Source organism: Oncorhynchus gorbuscha, linkage group LG01, assembly GCF_021184085.1.
Source record: "Oncorhynchus gorbuscha isolate QuinsamMale2020 ecotype Even-year linkage group LG01, OgorEven_v1.0, whole genome shotgun sequence".
NCBI lineage: Eukaryota > Metazoa > Chordata > Actinopteri > Salmoniformes > Salmonidae > Oncorhynchus > Oncorhynchus gorbuscha.
Window position 1 is genome coordinate 53,531,194 of NC_060173.1, and position 27,846 is coordinate 53,559,039.

At 42.4% G+C, this 27,846-nt stretch overlaps 1 protein-coding gene across 3 annotated transcripts; it reads right to left on the reverse strand.

The window, feature by feature from the left end:
• Positions 1-1,138: 1,138 nt before the first annotated feature.
• Positions 1,139-27,176, reverse strand: LOC124010946 (neuronal acetylcholine receptor subunit alpha-7-like). Of its 3 annotated transcripts, none has more exons than XM_046323816.1 (10): positions 26,799-27,176; positions 22,652-22,780; positions 20,512-20,556; positions 17,401-17,510; positions 15,759-15,838; positions 14,221-14,388; positions 12,287-12,481; positions 6,827-6,913; positions 5,242-5,351; positions 1,139-3,165 (listed from the first exon to the last, which is right to left on the reverse strand). In XM_046323816.1, the coding sequence occupies exons 1-10, from the start codon at positions 27,015-27,017 to the stop codon at positions 2,599-2,601; spliced, it is 1,710 nt and encodes a 569-aa protein (XP_046179772.1). In that variant the 5' UTR covers positions 27,018-27,176; the 3' UTR covers positions 1,139-2,598. The 3 variants fall into 3 exon arrangements, with proteins under 3 accessions (XP_046179772.1, XP_046179857.1, XP_046179947.1); XM_046323901.1 differs by having other exon boundaries at positions 22,652-22,791; positions 26,799-27,175; XM_046323991.1 differs by having other exon boundaries at positions 22,652-22,834; positions 26,799-27,175.
• Positions 27,177-27,846: the final 670 nt, after the last annotated feature.

The following is a 27,846-nucleotide window of genomic DNA, read 5'->3' on the forward strand; positions in this document are numbered from 1 at the left end:
AATTGGCTGGTGAGGCTAAAACCAATGATTCTTGTTCGCCTGTCTGTGTACTGTGCTTGACTGAGTTATTCTCTCAGTCCACGGTTTTCTCTTTTTTTGGGGGGTCATGTTAGTTTCCAGTTTCCTGCTCTCCTGGTTCAAACCAGTTTGCTTAATGATAATTCTTGTTTCCAGATGCACATGAACATCATGACAGTAACGCTAAAGCGTTAGTAACAAGCACGGCGAATTAACGTGTACAATCCCAAATGCCACCATATTCCCTACATAGTGCACTACTTTTGACCAGGGCCCATAGGGTAGTGCATTATATAGTGTGCCATTTGGCCCAAAAAACTTGTACTTCACTGTACCTGGCTGCCGAAGCAGCAGAGAACCTCTCTCTGTAAGAATGTGTGCTACACAGGAAAGTGTCTCTTCCAACAAGTCATTAGTGTGGCTTCGTGGCTGTAATAAAAAAAAGGAACAGGTTTACAAGAGCGGATTAGGAGAGCGCAGTGATTCGCAGTGACCCTGTTTCAATAGGTGACATAACAGAAGACTGTAGTACCCCTCACTGTCTGACACACACACACACACACACACACACACACACACACACACACACACACACACACACACACACACACACACACACACACACACACACACACACACACACACACACACACACACACACACACACACACACACACACACACACACACACACACAAAGAGAGAGAGAGAGATAAATAGATCTAAATTGCATTCTGTAGAATTAGAAAGGTATACTGTGGACTAGCGGTTAATGCAGGGTTTCTCTAACTTGGTCCTCAGGACCCCAAGGGTTTTTTGCCCTAGCACTACACAGCTGATTCAAATAATCAAATATAGCCGTGTAGTGTTAGGGCAAAAAAAAAAAAACGTGCACCTCTTGGGGTCCCGAGGACCGAGTTTGGAATACGGTGGGTTCGTGCCACCACCTACAGCCACTATTGTCGTGTTTTAGAATCCGGCCCGCTGCCTTCATGACACACTCTCTGTCTATTTCTGTCCGATAAAAAACAAATCCTAAAAATTCAATCTTCCATCCTGTGACACTTCATCCATAGAAACATTAATAATTGAACACATGGTTCATACACATCACGTGACATCTAGAAAAATACATTTATTTTTGTGCATGGATCAAAATGTATTCTGGGCATGGATGCAAGTGCACATAAATGACAAAGGTTTAAGGGTTAAAGGTTAAATGATAAAGGTGGAAGGAAAGAGCGGTAGGCTCCCATACAGCTGTTACAGTACAGAGGAACAGTTGAGGAGAACAGAGGGCGATGGAAAACCCAAGCCAGGGTCATATTCAGAAGGTATGAAACCATTTTCAAACAGATTGAGCTATCACCTGGGGGTGTATTCATTACTGCACAACGTAGCAAACTGCTGCAAAACGTTTGGCAATGGAAAAACGGTTACCAAAAAAAAAAGAGTTTCTATTGGACACATTTAGTTAGATCCTTCCCGTTTGGATCCTGGTGAATACACACCTGAAGTATTCGAGCAGAACTTGTCCTTCATTCCAGGGTGACACCAGGGATCACTGCACTCCACTGCACCTGAACTCCCTCATTGTACGCTTTTTGTCCAAACACTTACGTCAAATGTCATAGGTTCCATGCATGTCAAATGGGTCAGTGAAACAAAGAATAAATAGCACAAAAATCACAAGTCCAAAACACTGTTACAATTATTATTGGCATGGCTGTTCTCTTGGGAATTGAACTTATAATGCAGAAGGAGAGAAAACAGAAATGATCTACATTTTGCAATTGGGGCAGTCTCTTCAATTCACTCGAGCAAATCTATGAAACGAGCTTTAGATTGAGAGAAACTCAGCATGAACGTTACAGAGATTTCCTTTGAAAGGCATAAACAAGGGAAACTATTTTTTCCATTTTACATGTACTGTACACGAATGAACATTACAAACACCAATCTTTTTTGGAACAAACATTTTAACCCATGTATACTTCCAATAGCCTGTGATAAAATCAAATAAATCCTTAAGTTATCTAGCTAACATATTAACAATCATATATATCTCTTGAATGTTTTTGGTTAATTTAGCTCAGCTTGAATATGCGTTTTTGATACTATGAAAAATATGGATTTCAGTAAGCTAGCTGGTTAACTCAATGATCCTGCTTTCTGGAACATCCCCAAAGTGCTACTTAATATACACAGTCATTGTTGATGAAGACCTCAATTGATCACAGATTCACACCACATATGATGAACACATTTGTATTGCTATAAGTTGTGCCATTATAATAGCCACTCTAAATACAGTAACGTATGTGAAAAATATGTGAAAATACTGAAGAGTGGGTTAGTCAGCTGATATAAGTCATAGGTAAAGATGTGTTTGGGATATAAACAGTATACATTAAATGCATGTGAGTGCAAGTGGGAATGTGTGTGTGTGTATATGTGAGATTGTGTGTGAGACTGTACGTGTGTGTGCTTTTGTGTGTGTATATATGTACACCCCCCCCAAACAAACACACACACACACACGTGACCCCATCCCTCTCATCCTCCAACACAAACAGCCCGCTCAGGTGAAGAAGTCTTTGGAGATGGCCTCCACGAAGTTTGGCGCTGACATGAGGATGCCGATGGTGCAGAGGATGGTGAACACAGAGAACGCCATCAGGCACAGCCGGTCAATCACAGACGCCGCAAACTTCCACTCATTGCACAGCGACTCGTCCTCGTCCTGGCCCCGGAAGCGCTTGGCGATGTAGCGCACCTCTTCCAGGATCTTGGACATGTCGGAGTCCACGGGGCTCGCCACCCCCACCCCGGTGCCGCCAGCCATGCTGCCCAAGTTGGGCAGCCCGGCCCCAGGTAGCAGCACCTCCTCGTCCCCTGCCCCCACCAGCCTGGAGCAGATGACGCCAGAGTCGGGGGTGGTGGTGTAGTGCATGCCCTCCATGCCCCGGAAGCCAATGTAGAGCATGTTGCCATTGGTGGGCTGTAGGGTCCCCTGGCTCATACTGAGCTCCACACTGGAGAGGCTGTTGCGCGGATGCTTGTTGTGGCAAGCCAGACGCACACGCTCCTCGCCGGGCCGCTTCATACGCAGGAACCAGGCACACCAGTTCAGGAGCACCACTCGTGTCTTTGTGGGGAAGAGTGAGAGAGAGAGAGAGAGAGAGAGAGAGAGAGAGAGAGAGAGAGAGAGAGAGAGAGAGAGAGAGAGAGAGTGAGAGTGAGAGAGAAAGTGTGTGTGTGTGTATGCGTGTCAGTGTCCGTGTTTGTGTGTTTATGTACACCAGGGGGAGGAGAGACAAGAATAGAATATCAACACTAGAGGAGAGAAACATGCACAGGAGATAATCACTATGCAAGCATTGTGCATTCGCTCCCAATTTTAACACAGACGCGGACAATTATAACATGGCTTTTCAGCACGATTATGTTCTCTTGGTATACTGTAGCTATACATGTTTTTGAGAAAAAAAATATCAGTTTACAATATTTTTCATATCCAATAGATTTCATTTCCTATCTGCTCCATAAAATACAGATGAAGTCACAAGTTTACATACATCTTAGCCAAATACACTTAAACTCAGTTTTTCACAATTCCTGACATTTAATCCTAGTAGAATTTCCCTGTCAGTTAGGATCACCACATTATTTTAAGAACGTGAAATGTCAGAATAATAGTAGAAAATGATTTATTTTTCAGATTTGATTTATTTCATAACATTCCCAGTGGGTCAGAAGTTTACTTACACTCAATTAGTATTTGATGGGTCAAACATTTTGGGTAGCCTTTCACAAGCTTCCCACAATAAGTTGGGTGAATTTTGGCCCATTCCTCCTGACAGAGCTGGTGTAAATGAGTCAGGTTTATAGGCCACCTTGCTCGCTCACGCTTTTTCAGTCCTGCCCACAAATATTCTATAGGTTTGAGGTCAGGGCTTTGTGATGGCCACTCCAATACCTTGACTTTGTTGTCCTTAAGCCATTTTGCCACAACTTTGGAAGTATGCTTGGGGTCATTGTCCATTTGGAAGACCCATTTGTGACCAAGCTTTAACTTCCTGACTGATGTCTTGAGATGTTGCTTCAATATATCCACAATATATCCACATTTCCGTCCTCATGATGTCATCTATTTTGTGAAGTGCCCCAGATCCTCCTGCAGCAAAGCACCTCCACAACATGATGCTGCCACCCCCGTGCTTCACGGTTTGGATGGTGTTCTTCAGCTTGCAAGCCTCCCCCTTTTTCCTCCAAACATAACGATGGTCATTATGGCCAAACTGTTCTAATTTCTTTTCATCAGACCAGAGGACATTTCTCCAAAAAGTACGATATTTGTCCCCATGTGCAGTTGCAAACCGTAGTCTGGCTTTTTATGGCAGTTTTGGAGCAGAGGCTTCTTCCTTGCTGCGCGGCCTTTCAGGTTGTTTCGATAGACTCGTTTTACTGTGGATATAGATACTTTTGTACATGTTTACTCCAGCATCTTCACAAGGTCCTTTGCTGTTGTTCTGGGATTGATTTGCACATCTCGCACCAAAGTATGTTCATCTCTAGGAGACAGAACGAGTCTCCTTCCTCACAGAAAACATATGACACCACACTCGGTACATAATAAATTAGTATTCCTGCTCTCGAAAAAGTGTTGGAATAACCTCTGGTAACCTACCGATATAATGGCTTACATCTTGTTATTAGCATGTATGGACCTTTATCATGTCTAATAAGGCTTATAATTGCATCATCCAAATTTTCCAAAGTTCTGTGCTCTCTCCACTCCCTTCCATCTGCCCTTCAAGCCTGGCCAGCAGCCTCTCCTCCCCTCCCTCTTTTTCAAATCACATTGGCATTCCTCTCACGCCAATACTCAAACTGCCTACTAACCCTGACTAACACACACACACACACACACACACACACACACACACACACACACACACACACACACACACACACACACACACACACACACACACACACACACACACACACACACACACACACACACACACACACACACACACACACACACACACACACACACACACGCCTCAGAGCAAGGAGCAGCCGCTGATCCGCTCATGTAGAACCCTGAACCTTCAGGTCCAATTCTACCTTAATGGAATGTCAGCATTTGAAATTCCGAGTGTATCCGGCGTTCCGAGTGAATGCAGAACGCGGGAATGGGCGGACATGGACTCACCCACTTTGGCATTTTGGCTCCGTCCGGGTCATGATGGTGGTACTGGAGGACCAGGACGGTGGCGATGACGGACAGGCCCACGATGACCATGGTGGTGGCAAAGTACTGGGCTGGAATATAAATAAATAAATATATATATATATATATATATATATATATAGAGAGAGAGAGAGAGAATAACTCTGAGGAATCACAGGGGATTATATACTATATATAATCCCCTGTATTATATACTATGGCAGGAGACCAAGGGCACATTCAGTTAATATATGCCACAGATCACATGCTTTTATCCAAAGCGACTTCCAGTACAGTGAATGCATACATAGTATGTGTATGTGATCCCTTTGGGAATTGGACCCGCAACCCTGGCATTACTTGTGCCATGCTGTTACCAACAGAGCCACACAGCAGGAGGTTTACTGTCTTGCATACTGATATATGCCCCGAAAAAGAGCCTCTCTGAGATGAGCATCTGAACCGTGCCTGGTGTTCAGTCGGTCGCAGTGTTCAGAATGTTGACGATGGTAATGTAGCTAATAAAGGATGTCTGCAGAAAATTTTGAAATTTGGTAGTGCAAATGTTCCTCAAATATGTCAGTCAATGACAGACATAGTATGATAAGGTTAGAGCCAGCCCTGGCAAGCTGAATGTGTTCCTCAAGGCAGAGACCAAATGGGCCAGCATATCATGTTGGGGGGGGGGGTCTGGCCTCTCTTTATTTGATAGCTTGAAGATACTGTGGAAGCAATTGGGTGGCATGCAGGGAAATAGCTGAGATGAGGATATCAATGTGTTTAAGAATATACATTTCTGCCATTGGTAAAAATATGACGGTCATTGGGCTTGAACTGCAGATTCATTAGCGGAAAAGATTACACACGCACATCCATTGCTTTGAGCATTGCTCAATATCAATACATTCATCAAATTATAAAAATAGACTGCAATCGATGCAAACTGCAAACTATACTCCCATGCGGCACTGCAATCAACGCCAAGTCTCTATTCTTTCATTTGCTTGTCAAATGAATCCATTGACCCATTTGCTTGCCAGACTGACTGCCTGCCACTTGAGCGCGGAGGTCTCAGATGCTAAGTAGTCAGGGTTGTTCTATTCATTAGGGCACAGCGTAGTAAAATGTTTTGCAACGGATAACAAAAAACGATCATTTATTCATGACCAAGTTCAGGTAGTCCCTCGCTGTCTCAGTATGTTTCCCCTCCATTTGGTGCTTGTAAATACACCCCAGGTTTCATGGGTGAGTGATCGCACTTATATCTCGTCAGTCCAACCCGATTAATGACCTAGTGTATTCTGTAGCGTCACTGTCTGTGACAAATGAGGTGCCACCCAGTTTCGCTTTAAAAGGAGCGTGTGTCACTTGTTCCGTTTCACCAGCTCTTTCTACCTCAGTCATTGAGGGCCGGTTCGTCTTACCAATGTGGTGACACAGAGGGGACAGATGGATAGACGAAAGGAATGAATGGATGACTGGGATGAACAGATGGCTGGAGACACGGACAGACGAGAAAATGGAAAGATGGAGTAGGGTGAGGATGAAGGTCTCCCTGAACACTTACCTATGAGAGGAACAGAGTCGGAGGTGGCCGGCATGATCTCGGCTACCAAGAGCATGAAGACAGTTAGAGAGAGCAGCACAGTGATACCTGGAGAAAGGAAGAAAAAGAGGGAGAGACAGACAGACAGACCATTAGAAGACAGAACCGACTGTACATCACCAGCCACGCTGTTATCATGTTAAGCTATCCTAGTGATTAGCATGTTATCATAGTGATTATCACATTATCACAGTGGTTATCGTGTTATCAAAGTGATGATCGTGCTATCATAGTGATTATCATGTTATCACCATGCCATCATAGTGCTTATCTGTATTATAGTTATTATCATGTTATCATAGTCATTATTGTGGTTTATGTAAAAGAGAGAGACATTTTATTTTCAACCAATGTACAAATTAGAAGAAAAGGGAAGAGCATTCATTAGAAGTGAACTTAGAAAGGCTGAACGGAAATGGAAGGCCTGTCAACTTCAAGTGTTCTACGAGATATTGAAGGATCTGATGAGAACTTACTTGAAGAGCGAACTACTTTACCCTGATCTCCCAAACGTCTGTTTAAGACAATTCATTTATTTACCGTAACTAGGCAAATCAGTTAAGAACAAAGTCTTATTTGCAATGACGGCCTACCCCGGTCAAACTCGGACAACGATGGGCCAATTGTACGCTGCCCGATGTGATACAGCCTGGATCCAGACCATGGACTGTAATGACGCCTCTTGCTTGAATTGCCCGGCCAATGCATCGTTGTTCTTCTCGGAACATGTTTTAAAATGATATTTCAACATTTGAGGTAGACTATATATTCACACCGGTAATAAATCTGAGTGAACATATAAGTAGAATGTATGCACACATGACTGTAAGTCGCTTTGGATAAAAGCGTCTGCTAAATGGCATATATTATTATTATTATTATTATATATTGAAATAATTTGCTTTTATTTTTTATTTTACTGGGCTGATGGAGCCAGTCTGGAGCCAGTCAGATGGTCAGTCTGATGAATTATGTTGGCTTGCAAAGTGATGTGTAATTTCTTTTGAAATCCAGCCAGTGTGGGGATATGCAACATTTTTTATTTTTTATTCACCCACAACCTGCATTCAGAATGACTGCCAGGGTAGGGGAGACTAAGATATCAGACTATCTAAAGCATCTAAACTGGAACAATCATTTCAGTAACTTTTGCAATAAGTCCAAGTAACAGATTGGAATATTTTATAACAATAGATGTTATTTATATTTCAGTAGTCTAAAATGAATCAATCAATCAATGCACATGCAAAAACAGAGATATTGAGATATTGAAACAAACAATTCGAAAATCAAACCTGCAAAAGAACATGCTGGGAAATAAGATAATGAAGGGCATGGTTTTGGTTCAACTCTGGTTATTAACACCAACACTGGGGTTCTTTTACATCACTGAGAGTTCATTTAACTCCCGAATCAACACTAGAAATGTTACACTGAAATTCAACACCAGTTGACACTGGCCAATTTGCTGTGTTCTATGAAAGGGACACATCTGCAGGCTTCCATACATTTCAATAAGCTTTTCGAATTCTTTAGACTGTAGATGCACCATTAAGAACCCCCCCCCCACACACACACACACACACACACACACACACACACTTAGCTCAAAGGTTCTTTATTGGAATAGAGATCTCCAAGGAACCTTAAGAAGAAGAACCATTTAAAAAAACTTTTTTTTTTCAGTGTAAAGTGGGCTAGGACTCACCAGCAGCACACTTTCCAAAGTTTTCTAATGAACTTTGAGGATCAATAAAGCCAGGCGATCCAAGGATCAAGATGGATAGAGCGCTTTCCTCTCATTAACCACTACTGTATTCTTCGATGCATCCAGTCGATACATTTTTATACAGACACAAATGGAAACACACATGCATGCAGACACACAGGAACACACACACAGCACGCACACACACACTATCTTGTGGAATCACTTGGGAAAATGTTACTTGCCGTTTGACTCCGAGTTTCAAGTCAGTTCATTGCCAGCAGATATTGATTTCAGACCATAAGTCATCCAGTGAATCAGGAAGTGGCTCAAGTAGTTAATTGAAGCATCTTGAAATAATAATAATAAGTATTCTATAATACTGTCTCAATATGCTCTACATTTACTATGAGCATAATAAATTGTTTAGGGATGAGCCATGTGCCAGATCCTATCAAACCATAAGCAATTTTTATGCCACATCTTAGTTTTACATACGGAAAGTATTCACACCCCCCAATTTTTTTTTTTTTTTTACAGCCTGAATTTAAAATGGATTAAATTGAGACGTGTTTGTGACCAGCCTACACACCATACCACATTATGTTAAAGTGGAATTAGGTTCATGTAATTTCTTTCAAATAATTACAAATGAAAAGTTGAAATGTCTCGAGTCAATACGTATTATTTGTATCTATTTAACCTTTGTTTAACTAGGCAAGTCAGTTAAGAACAAGTTCTTATTGACAATGACGGCCTACACCCCAGCCAAACCCGGGCGACGCTGGGCCAATTGTACGCCGCCCGATGGGACTCCCAATTACGGCCAGATGTGATACAGCCTGGATCCGAACCAGGGACTGTAGTGACGGCTCTTGCACTGAGATGCAGTGCCTTTAGATCCCTGCGCCACTCGGGAGCCTGAGATAATGCAAGTAAGTTCAGGAATAAAAATGTGCTTAACAAGTCACGTAATAACTTGCATGCACTCACTCTGTGTGTAATAATAGTGTTTAACATGATTTTGGAATTACTACCTTATCTCTGTACACATACAATTATCTGTAAGGTCCCTCAGTCGAGCAGTGAATTTCACACACAGATTCAACCACAAACACCAGGGAGATTTTCCAATGCCTCGCAAAGAAAGGAACCTACTGGTGGATGGGTAAAAAAAAGCAGACATTGAATATCCCTTTGAGCAATGAGGTGAAGATATTAAATACACTTTGGATGGTGTATCAATACACCCAGTCACTACAAAGATCCAGGTGTCTTTCCTAACTCAGTTGCCGGAGAGGAAAGAAACCACTCAGGGATTTCACCACGAGGCCAATGATGACTTTAAAACAGTTACAAAGTTGAATGGCTGTGATAGGAGAAAACTGAGGATGGATCAACATTGTACTTACTCCACAATAATTGACAGAGCGAAAAGAAGGAAGCCTGTTAATAATAAAACAATTTCTCCAAAACATGCATCCTGTTTTCAACAAGGCACTAAAGTAATACTGCAAAACACTTTTTTGTCCTGAATACAAAGTGTTATGTTTGGGGAAAATCCAATTCAACACATTACTGAGTACCACTCTCCATATTTTCAAGCATTAGTGGTGGCTGTATCATGTTATGGGTACGGTTGTAATCGTTAATGACTGGGGTGCTTTCAGGATAAAAAAAATAGAATAGAGCTAAGTAGAGGCAAAATCCTAGAGGAAAACCTGTTTCAGTATGATTTCCTAGTTACAGTTTTGACTTAAGTCTTCTTAAAAATTTATGAAAATGATTGTCTAACGATGATCAACAACCAATTTGACAGAGCTTGAAGAAGTGTGAAAAGAATAATGGGCAAATGTTGCACAATCCAGGTGTGGAAAGCTCTTAGAGAGAGCTCTTTAATCCAGAAAGACTCACAAATGTAATCGCTGCCAAAGGTGCTTCTACAATGTATTGATTCAGGGGTGTGAATACTTTAAGTAAATTAGATTTCATTTTCAATAAATTAGCAAACCTTTCTAATTTCTAACATTTCTATTGTTTGCTCAGCCACGTTTCTTACTCTGAAAACTAGAGGCATCTAAAAGCACCTGTAAATAGTATTTGTCATCAATTGTACGATAACATACTGTAGATGTGGTTTGTTCCATATAACAAGAAAAAAACACACCCATGTTAAACACCTATATCCTATGCATAGAATTATGGTCCTACGTAGTTGAACTCATTCTGGCAGTAGGCTGCTTCTCACACACACACACACACACACACACACACACACACACACACACACACACACACACACACACACACACACACACACACACACACACACACACACACACACACACACACACACACACACACACACACACACACACACACACACACACACACACACACACACACACATCTCCAGGTCTCTCTGGGCAGGCAAGAGAGGGCATTTCCAGTTCACCTGGTCTGAGGATCCAGCCAGAGCTCAAGCCCAGTCATGCACGCAGACAGGCAGACAGGCAGCCCACAGCCACAGCCCAGCTACAGCCAGAAGCATAGAGGTCTTGGGGGACTGGCCCCTGCAGCGCTGCTCTAACAGAAGCACCCCGCAAATATCTGGCCCCCCTCTGCCATCACTGGGAAGACTAGGCGCTTGTCTGGGCAGTGCCCATAGGCAGTGTCTTATGCACTGTATTTTTTTTGGGGGGGGTTGCAGGCTAGGTACTGTACTGTAACTACCTATAGCATATAGATGCAGCTTAAGCATGTCACAAGCTATCTGTGTGAGGATAACATATGCTCTTTTAACTCAGTTTGGCAGTGTGTGTATGCCTGTGTGTGTGTGTATTACTGTAGGTAGGGATCTGTGTACTGCCAGTCCACCTAAATGAATCAAAGTGGATGAATGAATTCAGATGCAGCCAAGTCAACTGGCATGAATAATGTATTTAGGCATACCTTTTCAAAATTGCTTTTTGCTTTTGTTTTGGGTAAACTGCAGACATGCCCATCAGTCAAAATGGCATAGGATGAATTATACAGAGACATCTATATGTAAAAACCTTCGCATACATAAACATCTCTACTGTATATAAAGTTTGGTTCTGTAATAAACAGTATATTCATGCAGAGTGAAATCTAATAAATTATGGATGAAATCAATATTTTTCTTCCGACGTGTAGACAGAGTGGGTTGTCCGGTCAGTGAAGGGACGGCGTTTAGTTGCCCTAAAATTCAACAGACGGCCTGTGGGCTGAGTGTCGGTCCTGCTAGCATAGATTGAACGCCAGTCAAGAGTGTGCACTTTACAAACCTACTTCCCTCATACGCACGGACACACACACACAACGAATATTCAGCGACACCACACATTGGGCACACAAACGTTCCGTATGTTACTCACGCATTTGTGATAGAAAGCAACAGAGCAGACCATAACAGTAGGGTACAACTGCTGTCTAAAAACGCCTGTTTCATCACAAGAAGAAAAGCATACCCTTGTGCTCTGCCTCATGGTATTTAGTCATGTACCTTACCAACACCGCTCACACACACACACACACACACACACACACACACACACACACACACACACACACACACACACACACACACACACACACACACACACACACACACACACACACACACACACACACACACACACACACACACACACACACACGCACCCACCCACCCGCACCCTCCCCAGTCTCACCCAGTGAGATCTTCTCTCCAGAGTCCGCGGGCAGCAGGAAAACGAGCAGGGCCAGGGTGGAGATGAGGACACAGGGGATGAGCAGGTTGAGGCCGTAGTAGAGGGTGCGTCTACGCATCACCACCGTGAAGGTCACGTCAGGGTAAGGCTCCTTACAGCAGTCATAGAAACGCTCGTTCCGCCGTCCGGGGACCTCTGCATCACACACACAGACAGAGAATTACAGTATAGGCACACATATGCATCCTTATTGTATACACAGATGTTTACTGTTATACTATCTTATACCATGGCGTTGTTGAATACTTGCTTCTGATTGGCTGGAAGGGCATTCTAGACTGTGCATTATGTCCCTATTACCCACGGTGCAATTGAACGGTATAATTTAATAGCTATGAAGTTCATTCTTACATGTTCTATGTTTGAGCTGCTTTGAAAGCAAAAGTCAAGCATAAAACATTACTGGCTTTGTTGAATTAGATTTTTATAATAGCAAGCTAGGATGAAGGTTTGGTTAGCTAAGGTAGCAAGTCTGTTTGGTTCCCAAAGGAACTACGTTAGCTGTCTAGCTAGCTAGTAAACTTGCTAGCTACATCAGTGGATGTTGTCACATTTCTACTGGCAATATATTTATAGCGGCAAATATGTTAAATTATAGCCATGGTATGAACGGGTTATAATCAACGAGGGGCTCTACGTTCTCTGGAAAATAATGCAACTCCATGGAAGGTTTATTCCACTCCGCTAGCACATCGTGGAACACACCTTCCACGTCATGCATTATTTTCCAGCGAACGTATAGCCCCTCGTTGATTATTTCTTACATAATCACTGCCAGAACACACCAATAACAGGCTTCAACGACTAGCCTCTTGTTATCAAGAAAGTACATCAGGGAGTGAATATTGTGAACAGTCCTCTTACATGCTTCACTACTCTTATGATCTTTAGATGTGTATATGCCCATATAGGGAATCATAGAGCATGTTGATGGTGAAATGGCCAGATTACTTCCTGTGATTTCTATTACGTGGGGCCTCAATGCTCCATTGGTTGGTCTCCTAAGGACACATTCCTCACTCTCTTGCTCCATCATCTCTCCATCATCTCTCCCGCTCCATTTCTTCATTTCCGTCTCTCGGAAGCACATGGATGTGTTTTGGCTCCCCAGGGAGCGATGAACAGGCCTTTGTTAATCATTAGCTCCCAACATGACTCCTCCGTCTATGTAAAACAGAGACAGCCAAGGTCTCCTAGACCATTCCATTTATGGAGGGTGAGGGCGGGCGCAAACATCACCTAATAGAACCATTCCATCAGGGGTGGTAAAGCCTCATGTGTTTTTCGTGTCATTCCCAGTCTGAATAGAGCTCTGCATGCGAAAGAAACATCGGGGTAAGGCAGCAGTCAGGGAAACCGAAATGCCAATTGCCCGTCACACTTTGTTGTGCTTGATTTGGCAAATAGTGCCTAGATTCGACGACCCCCCAACCCCCCCAGGTGCAACGAGCTCCATGGAGGCATCTGCCAACCCACCCCTGCAGGGGGTTCACTAAATAACAGCAGGACAGTTTTAATTGCTGTTGAATAAATGTAGGAACATAATAATTGTTATGTAAATCCAGTTCCATTCCTAAACAACCAGATGTCTTTAGAGGCATCAAAGCCATTGGTCTTTTGAATATTAGTTCAGTCGTGGCTGCTAGCTGCTTTCTATTTTTTATTCAAATGAATGTGGACCCTCAGAGCTGCCCTAGTTCGCACACTACGTCCAGCATAGATCTTACATATAGGGAACTGTGTGATATTTTAAATAGTAATCATAGAACTAAACCTCATACTTCTTTGAGCATAATCCACACTTACAGTCATTTCTTTATCATCTCTTGACTCTGTGCTTTCTATGGCTCTCTGCAATTCGGGACTGAACTTACCCACAAGGTCCCACTCTCCATTAGCAATGTATCCAGTCACATCCGCCTCTATCATCTGCAGGTCTAAAGACCAGCCCCCGTATGTCCACGAGCCAAACTTGAGGTCACAGCGCTGGACATCGAAGGGAAACCAGCGCACGTCGATGTAGCATGTGCTCTTGAAGATTCCTAAGCAGCAAATTTACTTAATTGTATAAACTGTTACCGAAGCAATACATCAATAAATGGTCAACAGAATGGAAGGATGGGATGAAATAGGGATATTAATAATAATTCCCCCTCATTATAAGGGGGCTAACAACGGAGCCCTGGGGAACTCCAAACTGTTGATATGAGAGGGGGAGAACAAGCAAGAGCCAAACCAGCCTGAGCATGATGGATTGGGACAGGGCTCTTTGATTTACATGCCCTGGATCCCCCACAAAACAAAATGGCAGAAAAATGTCATTTGTTCCCAATCTCTAAGCGTCTGCACAGCGTTTCCACAGTAGCCATTCTGCCTTTGTTGGATTACTTTTCCCTGCAATAAGGGTCTCTCTGGACATTTGTGAATGGCCTATTTGACTGAATTAGTTAGTCGTTGATAGCAGGTCGGCTGTCATGTTTTGCATAGCCCCCTCTTTCCGTCCATCCAGACCCCAAAGTATTTAATGTCCGCTGTCTATCGTGATGCAGCTGTTTGTGGCTCTATTGATTTCTGTCAGTTACAACTCTGTGTTTTTCTGTAATTCCTGCAGTCAGCTGGAGGGAGATACTCAGACAGGGTGCCATTTGCGATCACCTTCCTTACACGCAGGTCCTGCTGGTCCCCTGTTGGTGACATACTGTCGGGGACTTGTATGTCTACATCCCGGAGGTTACATTACTGGGTCAGAGAAGATGGGGTCAAACTAGGTGGTAGGGTAGACATGGCAGAGGGTTGTGACAGCTTATAGAGAGACATTACCCCCCGCATCCAATTTCCACATCTCAGTCACTGCCTCGTTCATAACTCTGAGATGAATCAATGCCTGTCGTAATGACATTCATAAAGGTCATAAAGCTGATTTACAGATTGATTTGCAGATAGGGAGCTATTTGACTACACTGCACTCCATATCCCGACGGAGACCATGTGTCAGCCAGCCCCACTCGACACACACCCACAGTGGTTCACATGTCTTCTAATTCGGCATGGCGTTGTGTAGAATCTAGTTAATCAGCTCTGCATGACTTAATCCATTAGGTGTGGGAGGTTCATCATCACAGGCACCACTGCCTTTGTTTGTGGGAGCAGAAAAAAGAAAAAAAAGAATAGCGGAAGCTTGGAACGAACACAGAGTGATTGCATCATCATTCAGATCCATAACTTTTCATGGCTGCTTTTATTGGCCCAGAGGGACCTCTCTGACCAAATTGACCTGGCTTATTTCCTGACCTCTATACCATTTTGACACAATTTCCAGGCCCACTGATATACACTAGTGGAGGTTTTTGCAGGGAGAATAAGGAGAATGAACCTCCCCCTGTGATCTAGGATAAGTTTTAAGGAGGCTTACCTGGGGGGAGATACTGGCAGTAGCCAGTGGAGTTGACTAGGACGTTGGTGTGGAAGGTGGCGTCAAACCTCTCGTCAGCGCTGAGCATTTGGACACAGATTAGCAGTTAGCATCCATCAGCGCTTTATTTGCACATAAAATCTAACCTTGTAGCTTTAGTGGGAAAACAAGACCGTAAAGAGCTCAGCAGAGCTGGGGTGTCACTGCCGGCGCAAGGGCTGTGTAAATCATAGTTACTCAGCATAGTGCAAAACAAATAGCATAGACCAGGGATCATCAACTAGACTCAGCCGCGGGCCAATTTTTTCTTGAAAGGACGGTCAGGGGTCCGGAACATAAATACAAATAATTTGTAGGCCGCAAGAAGCCCAAACAGATATAAAATTAGACTAAAACATAATAATTTCAAACCTTGCTTACATGTGTATACGATCCCATATATCGAGAGAGCTATTATGTGTGAGAATACATGGAGCTGATTTGCTGGTGTTTTTTTTTTACAGTCTTTTATGTCCAACAATAGAAAACATTGGGGGACAAATAAAATCCCGCCCGTTCTGGAACCCTGGCATAGACTAACACACTGTACACACGCTACACTGTACACACGCTACACTGTACACACACACACTACACACACACACTGGTGAAGAAGTTGCATTAGAATGTGAATGAGCAGAGTCGAGCATGTGCAGATTAAGCAGGCTCAGCTGCTTCACAGACAGCCCATACACAAAGAAATGACAACGACAGACACAAACACACACACACACACACACACACAAACAAGAGCTGCACAGTGCCCCCCCCCCCCCCCCACTTTGATAATGTATCAGTCTGTGCTTCTCTCCAACATAAATCCATGTTACTCCAGCTAGCTGTAGCACTGCAAGATATAGTCACAGCAGTGCAGATGAAAGTATCTCTTCATAAAAAAAGATAAGCCTACCAGCATCTGACTCAGACAGCAACCATTCACCTTTCCTATTCACTCATACGTTTCTCTCAAATAAACGTGTCACCTGTGTCTGATCTGCAAAATATACGTTTGATGGGTCTACACAGGAAAAACAATTCAGTAGAACACTGTGTGCTAATTAAAAAGTTCCTCTACAACGTCTCCACATTCTTCAGGGCCTCAATGTTCTCTGCCTCTGATATCGCCCCCGCTCGTTACACTACTGACATCAACACATTGGACAAGTTATTGGAGCTTATCTTTGATCAGGCCTCCTTCTCTAAATGCAAAATGGAGCTCTGCTCCGTTCCTGATGCTCTCCATAACAATTGCTCAGTACAAGGAAGCATATCCAGACTAGCCTCGGCTGCTAGCGTCGGCACTCCAGTCACATTGATGTTTTTAACAAAGAAATATAAATCATGACAGGCACATAAGGAATTTTAAATCTTTTTTTATGTACTTAACATATTATAGCTCTGATATAAGATGCAACACATTCAGTTCGCTGAATAGCAATTGTGTTGAATGAATGGCATCGAACGAAGACAAACAACACCACACACAAGTGCATCAAATGGACGATGGTTCACCTTCTCTTAAATCCAAATTCTAACAGTAAATGTTACTGGCTAGCTAGCCGACACAATACAATACCATGATGCATGAGTAGTGTTTACGTGCCTGTTGTAGAGGAGAATGTCAGGCCTCCATATCTGGGTGTCAGGGAACCTGACATTGGTAACTCCAGGGTAGTCTGTGGTGTTCCACTGCAGGTAGTAGTCAGTCCAGTACTAGGAGACCACACAGATAGGTTAGGAAACACTGGAGGAAGTTCATAATAAGACTTAACACTAATGTGTTATGATCAAGTGTGTTATTTACCCATTGTAGAGATTGACACATACAAGTGTTGTGAGACATGGTCCAGGTTAACTACATAATATTTTGCACCAGGTGCAATAGGGTTCAATTAAACATTAAGGCCAGAAGCGGAGTGCCTGGATACAGCCCTTAGCCGTGGTGTATTGGCCATTTCCCAAAAAGAACCAATGTGCCTTATTATTATTAACTGGTTACCAACATAAATAGAACAATAAACAAGTATTTTTGCATCATACCCACGGTTGTCTGATATACGCACGAATGAAATTATGTCTTCACCCTGTGTTATTCCTTCTTATGACTTTAATTTGGCATTTTTGTTTTACATTCTTTGGTCAATTTCCTCTGGGAGAAAAACTGTTTAACTGTGAACTTGGTTCAAATGCTCAGTATATCTGGACCTAATTATCTGCCCACGGGGTAACTGTATAAGGTTACCTAGCTAATGAACAGAGCGAGGCATACAGAAAAGTACAAATTCCCAATGACTGTGAAACATCCGTGTTAAATATCTATGCACTCTGAACGGCTGGTCAGGCACGGAGAGGTATATTATTAGACTTGAGCGGTCTGCCCAGACCTCGTATTTCCACCGAATGACCTCACACAGAAGACGAGCCTATAACTCTGGCCTCTTCCTCCCCAAATGGAGTACATTTTTTCAGCAGCACACCACAACCCCACTCTGGCGAGCCTCTCTCAGTTTCGTTGGAGGCTCACTGACTCGCTCTCTCTTTCTCTAGTCATTATCTCTAATTAAATAATTACCTTCTGACAATGGACTCATCCTCATAAATATTCCCTGGCAAAGGACAGGTACGCTTAATTTACTTTCGATGAGAGGAGTCCAAATTGAACGACATAAGTGGGTCATTTAAATGGACTTATCTTGTGGCAGAAGGTATTATTTCATCACAGTGGCTAACCAGCTTTAGGAGAGTTATGTATGGGGAGTGGAATCCCAAAAAATCAAAGTGAATACCTCTGAGTGAATAATCTCTGTTCACTAAAAAGTGTTCCTTAACTCCCACATGTAAATAAATGTTATGCTGTCAGAAATATGGCACGCAGCAAATATGCACAATAAATTACCAGAGGGGATGGGAATTCACGCTGTAGATCATATTTTTCTCTTGTGGGCTATTTATGCAAGTTCAATCATTCCCTCTGTCGGCATGAAACCTTTAAAGAGCCGCGGTAACGGATGTTGACATTTGAAAAATACCCACAGCTCGGGCATAGAGACATCTCTCCCCTCAATATACAGACTTCCAGCACCCAGAGCCTGGGCGTGATCGCTTACCAAAACATTGAGAGAGGGAGCAAGGAAATTCATTGAGCCCTTAAAATCAAATTAAGCTAAAAGACTACTTCGCACTGGAGGCAATTTAACAAACAAAATGTGCTGGAGAAAAGGTATGGCTGAGCCTGAGGGGATGAAACAACCTTTCTCACTGGATGAAGAGTGTGAGACGTTAGGAAGGGATTAGTTGCTTCTCTAAATTTTAAACACAACTTTCGTTAAGAGACCGTGAGAATTCTGGGAATTCACAATACTGATAAGAAAGCTCATTAAATTTGAGCAGCTGTATGAAATGGATTTAAGAAAAGAAAACTTGTTTACATACAGTATTTGTATTCATGTCTTTACTGTACTGTTTTGTCATTATGCATATACTTAAAAACCAATACTATTATTATAAAAGTAGCTTCTAACTGATAATAATCTGCTACAATGTCCTTTATGTGAACTGGAAAAAGCACAAGTCTTCCACCCCATCACTGCCCAAGGTGCAAAAGGAACCAGACTTTTGAGAATGCTCTGCCACGTCAATGTCTGTCTGTTAACAACATAAAATGACAAGACAATTGTTTGTTTAGAATGAAAAGTGTGTGTTAGTATAAAAAAAGAAGTACCCATCAAAAAAAAATACATTGCTTTAGCAATGACACTGGCTTTTTCCAAAGGGGACTTGAGTTCACAAAATGGCCGAGTGGAGTAGTGTACCACATAATAATGTGTGCGTGACACCATTCAGTAAAAAAAAAAAAACTCAGGGAAAGTTATAGATGACTTCCTTCAAAAATGTATTCAAACTGACAGCATATTGACAAGATAAGCCTGACAGAGCCTTTCAACTCCACATGGAGTGTTTAAATGGGGAATGCAGTATTAGTAGAAGCAGAGTGAGCATCGCACCTCCTTTTTCACTGTTGAGGGAGTAAAATAAAAAGATTATCCCACAGCTATTTATCTAGGTCAAATACTAGGGTTTGGGAGAATCCAATTCATTGAGATACTTTGGGAGCCAAGTTGAATGTAAAAAAACAAAAACGACTAAATAATTTGGCTAAAGGCTTACACTTATCATGGACATTTGATTCACGATTTTCTTCTGAGTCCATCTAGGCACTGTCCCTTTGGCACTCGCCAGCCCATCTGCAATGGCCTGTGAGAGCACGGTTTAATTTTCTTAATGTAGTGGCACTCCCCAGTGAGGGTTGGGAATGGAGCTGAGGGCCAGTTTGTCAAGGATGAGGGGGATAGGATGGGGAGGGGTGTCGGGGGAAGTTTTTGGGATAAAGGGCAGAGCTGACAGACACATCCATCAAGCTTGTTAGGTGTAGTAGATCCTCAAAGGACGTTCTTGAGCATGACCCTTAAAATTCTGCACATTTACTGTTGCTTGGTAATTGAGGAGCATTAGTAGAGTTCATTGATATACAGGGGGGCCTAACTGTCTGACTCGATAAAGGATGACTGATGATCACAAAAGACACTCTGCCCGGGAGAAGGAAAGGGGGTGATGGAAGGACAAGTGTCTTGATATGAACCTCTGTCTGTTTTGACGCATATCTTCACATGCCACATACTCTTAGACTCGAGGTTCGAATGATGAAAGAACTCACCAGCTGTAACCAGATGTTGGTCGTCAGGACCTGGTTCTTCTCATCCTGTAAACATGCAAACACAATCAATGTCTGTCACCAACCAATGCTAGAAAATATTCTAATTTGTCGCTCCACCTGCCACACTTAATAAAAGTCTTGCTGGAACAGGACTTTTCGCTAGCTTGTAATTAGTCTTAGATATGGCCACTTGCCGATAAAGGGCAAATGACTATGAATAACGTCACTTTGATAAATGCCCTGCATTTGAAATCCTCTCACCTGCAGGTAGCAAAACATGTAGCTATCGCATCTGCGTAACAACACCACCAAGCGTTTCTATTAAAAGACACACGCTGCTCCAAAGCAATGGTTGAGGTGAAAAGACCTGAGGTAAATGTTGTTTGAAAGTGGGAAGGTTATTGGTCTGTGGGTGCTGGGCGGTGGGTAATGTGGCATACTTAAACTTTTACCAGTGGATGCATATAATTTTTCCCCCCTGTTTATGGGCAAACGCTGCAGCCGCCGCAGACCCCAGCTGTTGGCATTGGAGTTCCAGGAAGGCTCAACTGTGTGGCTCCGTAAATGGTCACTGGCCAATTACAGTAGCTGCAAACATGAACCTCATGCTCACGGACTGACAGACTAATTTGATGACTTGTTTTTTTGAACTTTTTCAAAGTATATTTGTTTACTTACGTTTTATTTATTTCTCCCCCTCACAATATATTATATGTAAGGATCTTAAATCATCCTTGTAATATTGTATAATCATGGACGCAATGTGCTCTGTACCCTAAAATGTGATTTGCTCGCAGTCAAATGGGAGCAGGCACGTGTAGTGAATTGTGACTAATGTCTCCCAATCCAGCAGGGCTCCCACTGCACGGAATAGGGTTTCTTTTAATCCCAACGCAGCACACAGCTGGGGTCCCCCCCCAAAAAAACACAATCTCCACCAACAACAGAGTAGAAATGGTGAAACAAAGAATGAAACAAAGAATGACAATAAAATATTCAGTGTACTAGGGATAGGCAACTGTTCGAGGGCCCCTGTTACAAACATTAATGTAATAGCCGGTGTTAATACATTAAACGTTGTTACAGCCCCTGTGTGCAGATTTTTGTTCCAGCCCAGCACAAACACACCTTTCAACTAATTGTGGTATTTGAAGTAGTTTATCATTTAAAACTGTATATTAGAGATGGGTGGGAACACGAGCCTGCACACACTGTGGCCTTTACAAGACCTACAGTGCTATTAGGAAAGAAGCAGCAAGAGTAGTATCGTAGAGAACAGTAGGCATGAAAAGTTTAAATTAGTGAGTGATTTTTAACAATCTTATGTCACATTTGTCAAAATGCTCTGCCTGGGAAACACGCTCCCTTCCAATGCCTGTTCTTTCCTCCCATCTCGATTATAGATCTACAGTACGCACAGACAGTTCCATAGAAACAGTATGATATACACTCCACCCAGGGAGGCTGTTTCTGACACAACAGTAGGATTTTGGCTACTTTGCCACAAATCCTCACTTTCCTCTTTTTTAAAAATCTTCTCAATAAGAAATACGTAGATACTTTGAAAAACAGTGGTATTCTGTGGAGCCAGGGAACGTCGGGGTTGTCAGATGCTGGGTGTAATGGTGGAGAGATGAGGGCCACCGTATGTTGTTTCAGCTCTCCTGCTGGCAGTGCCCTGGCAGGGGGGAGTGCATCAGACACACAGGGGGGAAAAAGGACTGCTGCCTCTCTCAGCAGCACTGTGGGCGAGCTGAGCCCTGACCGGGAAACACAGCCGCACAGGGAGCCTTGTTAATGTGGCTCACACATCCTATCACAGGGAGTGTGTGTGTGTGTGTGTGTGTGTGTGTGTGTGTGTGTGTGTGTGTGTGTGTGTGTGTGTGTGTGTGTGTGTGTGTGTGTGTGTGTGTGTGTGTGTGTGTGTGTGTGTGTGTGTGTGTGTGTGTGTGTGTGTGTGTGATATCATCTCTAGTGCTTCAGAGGGGAGATCTGATATATCCATCACTATGTGTTACGGTGATGCTGTCAGTGTTTCTTTCATCACGTGCTTACAGTGTGTGTGTGTGTGTGTGTGTGTGTGTGTGTGTGTGTGTGTGTGTGTGTGTGTGTGTGTTGATAGATGGCTCATCAGACTCACCACATCCATGATCTGCATGAGGCTGAAGCTGAAGTGTACGGTGAGCGAGTGGGAGTCATTGAACACGGGACGCTCCAGAGGGTTGTAGTTTCGCATCAGGTCCTTGTACAGTCTGCGCTGGTGCTGTCCCTGTAGAGACACTAGGGGCCATTCATGCCCGCACACACACACACGTCAAAGACACTGACATCCCACATCACCCACAGGTTGCAACCCTTACATTTTTTTGCATTTTGTATGTTACGGTCTGGAAAAATAAATAAAAGCTCAACCAAATGTAAATGAAAACTAGACATTGAACTGTATGTATTCTGTGCCCAGTGGGACAGAGATCTGATAAAATTCCAACTCCGAAGAACTTTATAAAACAGTATAACAGAAAGCATTTATTTTTGTAGTGCCAATTTTTCACTTTTCACTTTAAGATACAGCATACATTTTTGAATTTGATACTGGTGTGCAATTTCATACAAAGTTATAGAATTATAAATAAGGCAAACAAAATAATCTCCATTGTCTGTTTTTGAACCCCGGTCTCAACTGCTTCACGTATCTGGAGACACATCAGTCCGGAAAAACAACCTGGTGTCAGAGCATTTTGTATTATTCTGTACGTAAATTTTAACATTCCATTTAGTATGATATGTTATGGTTCGTATGGTATGTAATCACTTGTGGATGTCCATCGTACATTTTGTAAAATATGTTAGGAATTTGCTAAACTTACAATATGTTATCAATTTACAAAACATATATGTTACAAATTCCAATTTGTTGTGGCTAACATTAGCTAGGTGGCTAACGTTGATGTTAGCTAGGCTAAGGTGAGGAATTAGGTTAAAGGGTTAAGGTTAGGGGAAGGGTTATCTAAAAGGGTTTAGGGGAAGGGTTAGCTAAGTAGTTGCAAAGTAGCACGTAATGAAAAGCAGCTAATTATCTAAAGTTGTCCGTGATGAGATTCAAACACGCAACTTTTGGGTTGCTAGACATTTGCGTTATATGCTCACCTATCCTCAAATTCTGTCTTGTGTAACCATACCAAATGTAACATATCACAAATCTTGGCTTTACTGTACTATATTACATCTAGTCTATGAGATCAGGTTGAGGAAAAAAATACCAAAATAGTCCAAATAGATCCTCATCATTTACCTTTGAAACTGAGTTTTCCACTTCATTGCTGATCAGAAGATCTGCACCCTTCAGTTTCCACTTGTTTGCTCTAAGAGGCGTAAATTGTACCTGCTGATGCACTACATGACCAAAAGTATGTGGACACCTGCTCGTCAAACATCTCATTCCAAAATCATGGGCATGAATATGGAATTGGTCCCCCCCTTTGCTGCCATAACAGACTCCACTCTTCTGGGAATGCTTTACACTAGATGTTGGAACATTGTTACGGGGAGTTGCTTCCATTCAGCCACAAGAACATTAGTGAGGTCAGGCACTGATTTTGTGTAATCAGGCCTGGCTCGCAGTTGGCGTTCCAATTCATCCCAAAGGTGTTCAATGGGGTTGAGGACAGGGCTCTTTGCAGGCCAGTCAAATTCTTCCACACCGATCTCAACAAACCATTTCTGTATGGGACCTTTGTGCACAGGGGCATTGTCATGTTGAAACAGGAAAGGGCCTTTCCCAAACTGTTGCCACAAAGTTGGAAGCACAGAATAGTCTTGAATTTCATCGTATGCTGTAGTGTTAAGATTCGGGCTACATCCAGATTTCCCTGGAAGTAGCACGAACCATTAAAAATACCAGACCATTATTCTTCATGGTGATCTAAGGTTTGTGTGCGGCTGCTCGACCATAGAAATCCATTTCATGAAGCTCTCTGTTCTGTGAGCTTGTGTGGCCTACCACTTTGCGGCAGAGCCGCTGTTGCTCGTAGACGTTTTCACCTCACAATAACAGCGCTTACAGTTACACAGGGCAGCTCTAACAGGGCAGAAATTAGAAAAATGACTTGTTGGAAAGCTGGCATCCTATGACCACGCCACGTTGAAAGTCACTGAGCTCTTCAGTAAGGCCATTCTACTGACAATGTTTGTCTATAGAGATTGCATGACTGTATGCTCGATTGTATACACCTGTCAACAACAGATGTGGCTGAAATAGAATAATTTTAAGGGTTGTCCACATACTTTTGTGTATATAGTGTATAGTATGAAGTTGGAATAATACTGTGACTTTGTGAAAATGATGTCAATGCCGTTTTAGTGTAAGAGCTGTTTGAAAAGACTGTTTTGGTAGGATGGAGTCTTGGCTTGCCTGGTGACATCATCAGGCAGTAAATTGGTTAACAGACCAATAAGAAAGAGAGTTCCAAACCTTCTCTGTCAATAATGGCTAGTTTTCAGTTTTCCCCTCCCCACTCAGACCACTCCCAGACCCTCAGTCCTAGACAAATTCTTGCTTAGAAGCAATTTTTTATCATTTTGATTGAAAACGATCATAGAACGGTACTTCGTTGTTACGTAGAAATGGGATCAAAACATCTACATTGGCCCTTTCAAAGCATTTTTTAGGTAGAAGTTTACATTTTTTTTACTCAAGTAGTCAGATGTCCTGTCATTTTCCCTGTTGCAAATACATTCATTCATTCAAGCTTTCCTAAGATCCTGTTTCTGGTTGTTGTGGTCCTTCAAAAACTGCAGTCCGTGTTGAAACAAGAAAAAAAATGGAAGACTTGCTGTTGTGGTGAAAGGGAGGAACTCATAAGGAATTAGAACATTTTAGGGTATTATGTGGGGAGAGAAATATGATGGTGCACCGAGTGATGACAGCTCTTTAAAATACGATTTTGTGGTAGTTGAAGAACTATGTAGAACAATAGGTTTGTATGTAAACCTACTTATACCTAGCTGTAGTTCTAATCAATAAATACAATATTTAGGCAAACCGTGATCACCATTTCAGCTTGAATAGAGGTGAAGTAGAGGAAGAAGTCATACCCTGTAAGTTTCTGTCTAACCTGTTGGGAAACTGGTCAGAAGTTTGAAAGAAAAGAAAAGCAGAAAGGCATAATACTCTAGCGCAAGCCCTACCCATGTCAGCGTCATTCAGGCCCTACTTCAAGCCCTACTCTACCCGGGCCCGATTGCTCAACATGAAATTACAAATACAGTAACTTTCTCCATTAGTAGCGGATTCTCTCTCGTCTGTCCGTCTCTCCCTACACTGCCCCACGCACTCCACCGCGTGTGTGAGTATCCATGGCAACATTCCGTTTGGGCTGTTCAATTAAGAAACATGACAGAGCGGTTAGCTGACGCTAGCTAGCTACTTTTTTGGCACTCTGAGAAACAGCTGTAACTTTTGATTGGTAGAAGATTATTCTATTCTGATTCCAAATGTAAAAAGCTGAGAAGTAGACGAAGGTGTTTAAATCGACGTTTGTGTCTAAAGTGATGGGAAAGTGGTCGAAATGTCAGTTATTTGTAAAAAAAAAAGTAAAATAATTTGCTAATGCAGTTATTAATATTGTTAGATTGGTAGAATATATTTTAATATCGATTTCAGATCGATAGTAAACTTTTTGTGTAAATTGTTGGAAAAGTGGCCAAAGTAGATGATTTGTGTGAATAGAACAGAATGTTGGGAATCATACCGTCACAATGGGCCCTTAAGAATGGTGCTGGAAATCCCATGAAAGTCGGCGGACAAAAAAGCTTAATTTAAAAAAAGAGATCCAAAAAAGTTGTATGCAAGCAGCTCAAACCAGACCAGTTTGCACTTTTTAAAGTTTGAACGGCGTTTTTAGCTTAAGACCAATTTGCATGTTTCAAAGTTTGAACGGCGTTTTTAGCTTAAACAGTATAAGAGTAGTAGTGTTAAATAATAATAGTAGTAATAATAAGTAAAGTGGGGACTCTTGCTACAAGGCGCACTGTTTCATGTACAAAGTGTACACAGGTGAGGGACCTTGTCCTTGGTGCTGTTAATGGCCGAATAATGGCTGGCCCGCCACGAAGATACATCTATGTCGATGTAGGCTAAAACAATGTCAGAAGAAGCTACACTTCTAAGTTTCTCATATAACCGAATCAAGGCTAGCCCTCTCTGTAATTGACAATGAACATCTAACCCACGGTTTCAAAATCTCACTATAATAACATTATGATGACACATGCACAACGTTGCCTACCGTGAAACAAGCAGACGATGATAAGTAAATAAAGGGTAAAAATCCGAGCCTCCATTGCATGACAGACCAAATGTGCCTCCTATGATAGCCTAGACTATGTGACAGTTCCGAGACCACTGTTATACAGTCACCGGTAATTAAAAAACGCCAAAAAGTCACCGGGCATCCCAGACAACGCCTGTCAAACGGTTGAAAATAGTTGATAACGAGGCTTGACATGCGAAGATACGGATTTGTACTTGTGCTCCGGAGGGGTTGGTCGGGTGCTCTTCCTTGAAGCCCTCCAAAATGAAAATGCGAATCGCGACACTAAACTCACATGGCTGTGACAGAACTAGTCGTGCTGTCCTTGCAGAGGCAAATCATCGAATAACCGCACTGGCAGCTAATATTTCGAGGAGGCATACAGTAGGAGAGTGTGACAATCATTCACTGGGAATTATTAACATAATGTCTATTGAATATGATTATGACTAGATTACATATGTTTATGCAAAAACGCACAAACACTGCATCACCTGTAAGATTGAGCTAATAATAAGGCAAAAATTATGGCGAGAGAAAAGTAAATATTAGGGCGGATGAATTAACCCACAAGCCTCAAATGTATCCTTTATGAAGTGAAAGAAGCCACTGTACTGGGCTGTTAATTAAAATGACTACCTGTAAAAAGACGATGTGTTTCCATAAAGGAAACAATTACATTTAAAGTGTGAGACACCATCTGACTAATAATACTTTATTATCTCTATTCCATACTTTAAAACTGAGGTAGAAGTACAGAATGCTCCTTGTGTATCTAATCAGAACCATGGACAGCTCTTAAAGTCTCCCCCAGAGATCAGCTTGTAGAACCTTTCTCTCACAGAGAAGATTCTACAACCTTTGAAGATTGGCCTGGTTCAATCTTCTCTGTACCAGAGGGACCATTTTCCAGATAATCAAACCAAGTGCGTTTGATAATTGGAAGTAGGGGGTATCCGGTTTGTTAGTCTACCCAGCAGCAGCATCCCGCTGGTTGCAAACACAGTTTCATCCTAAAAACTGA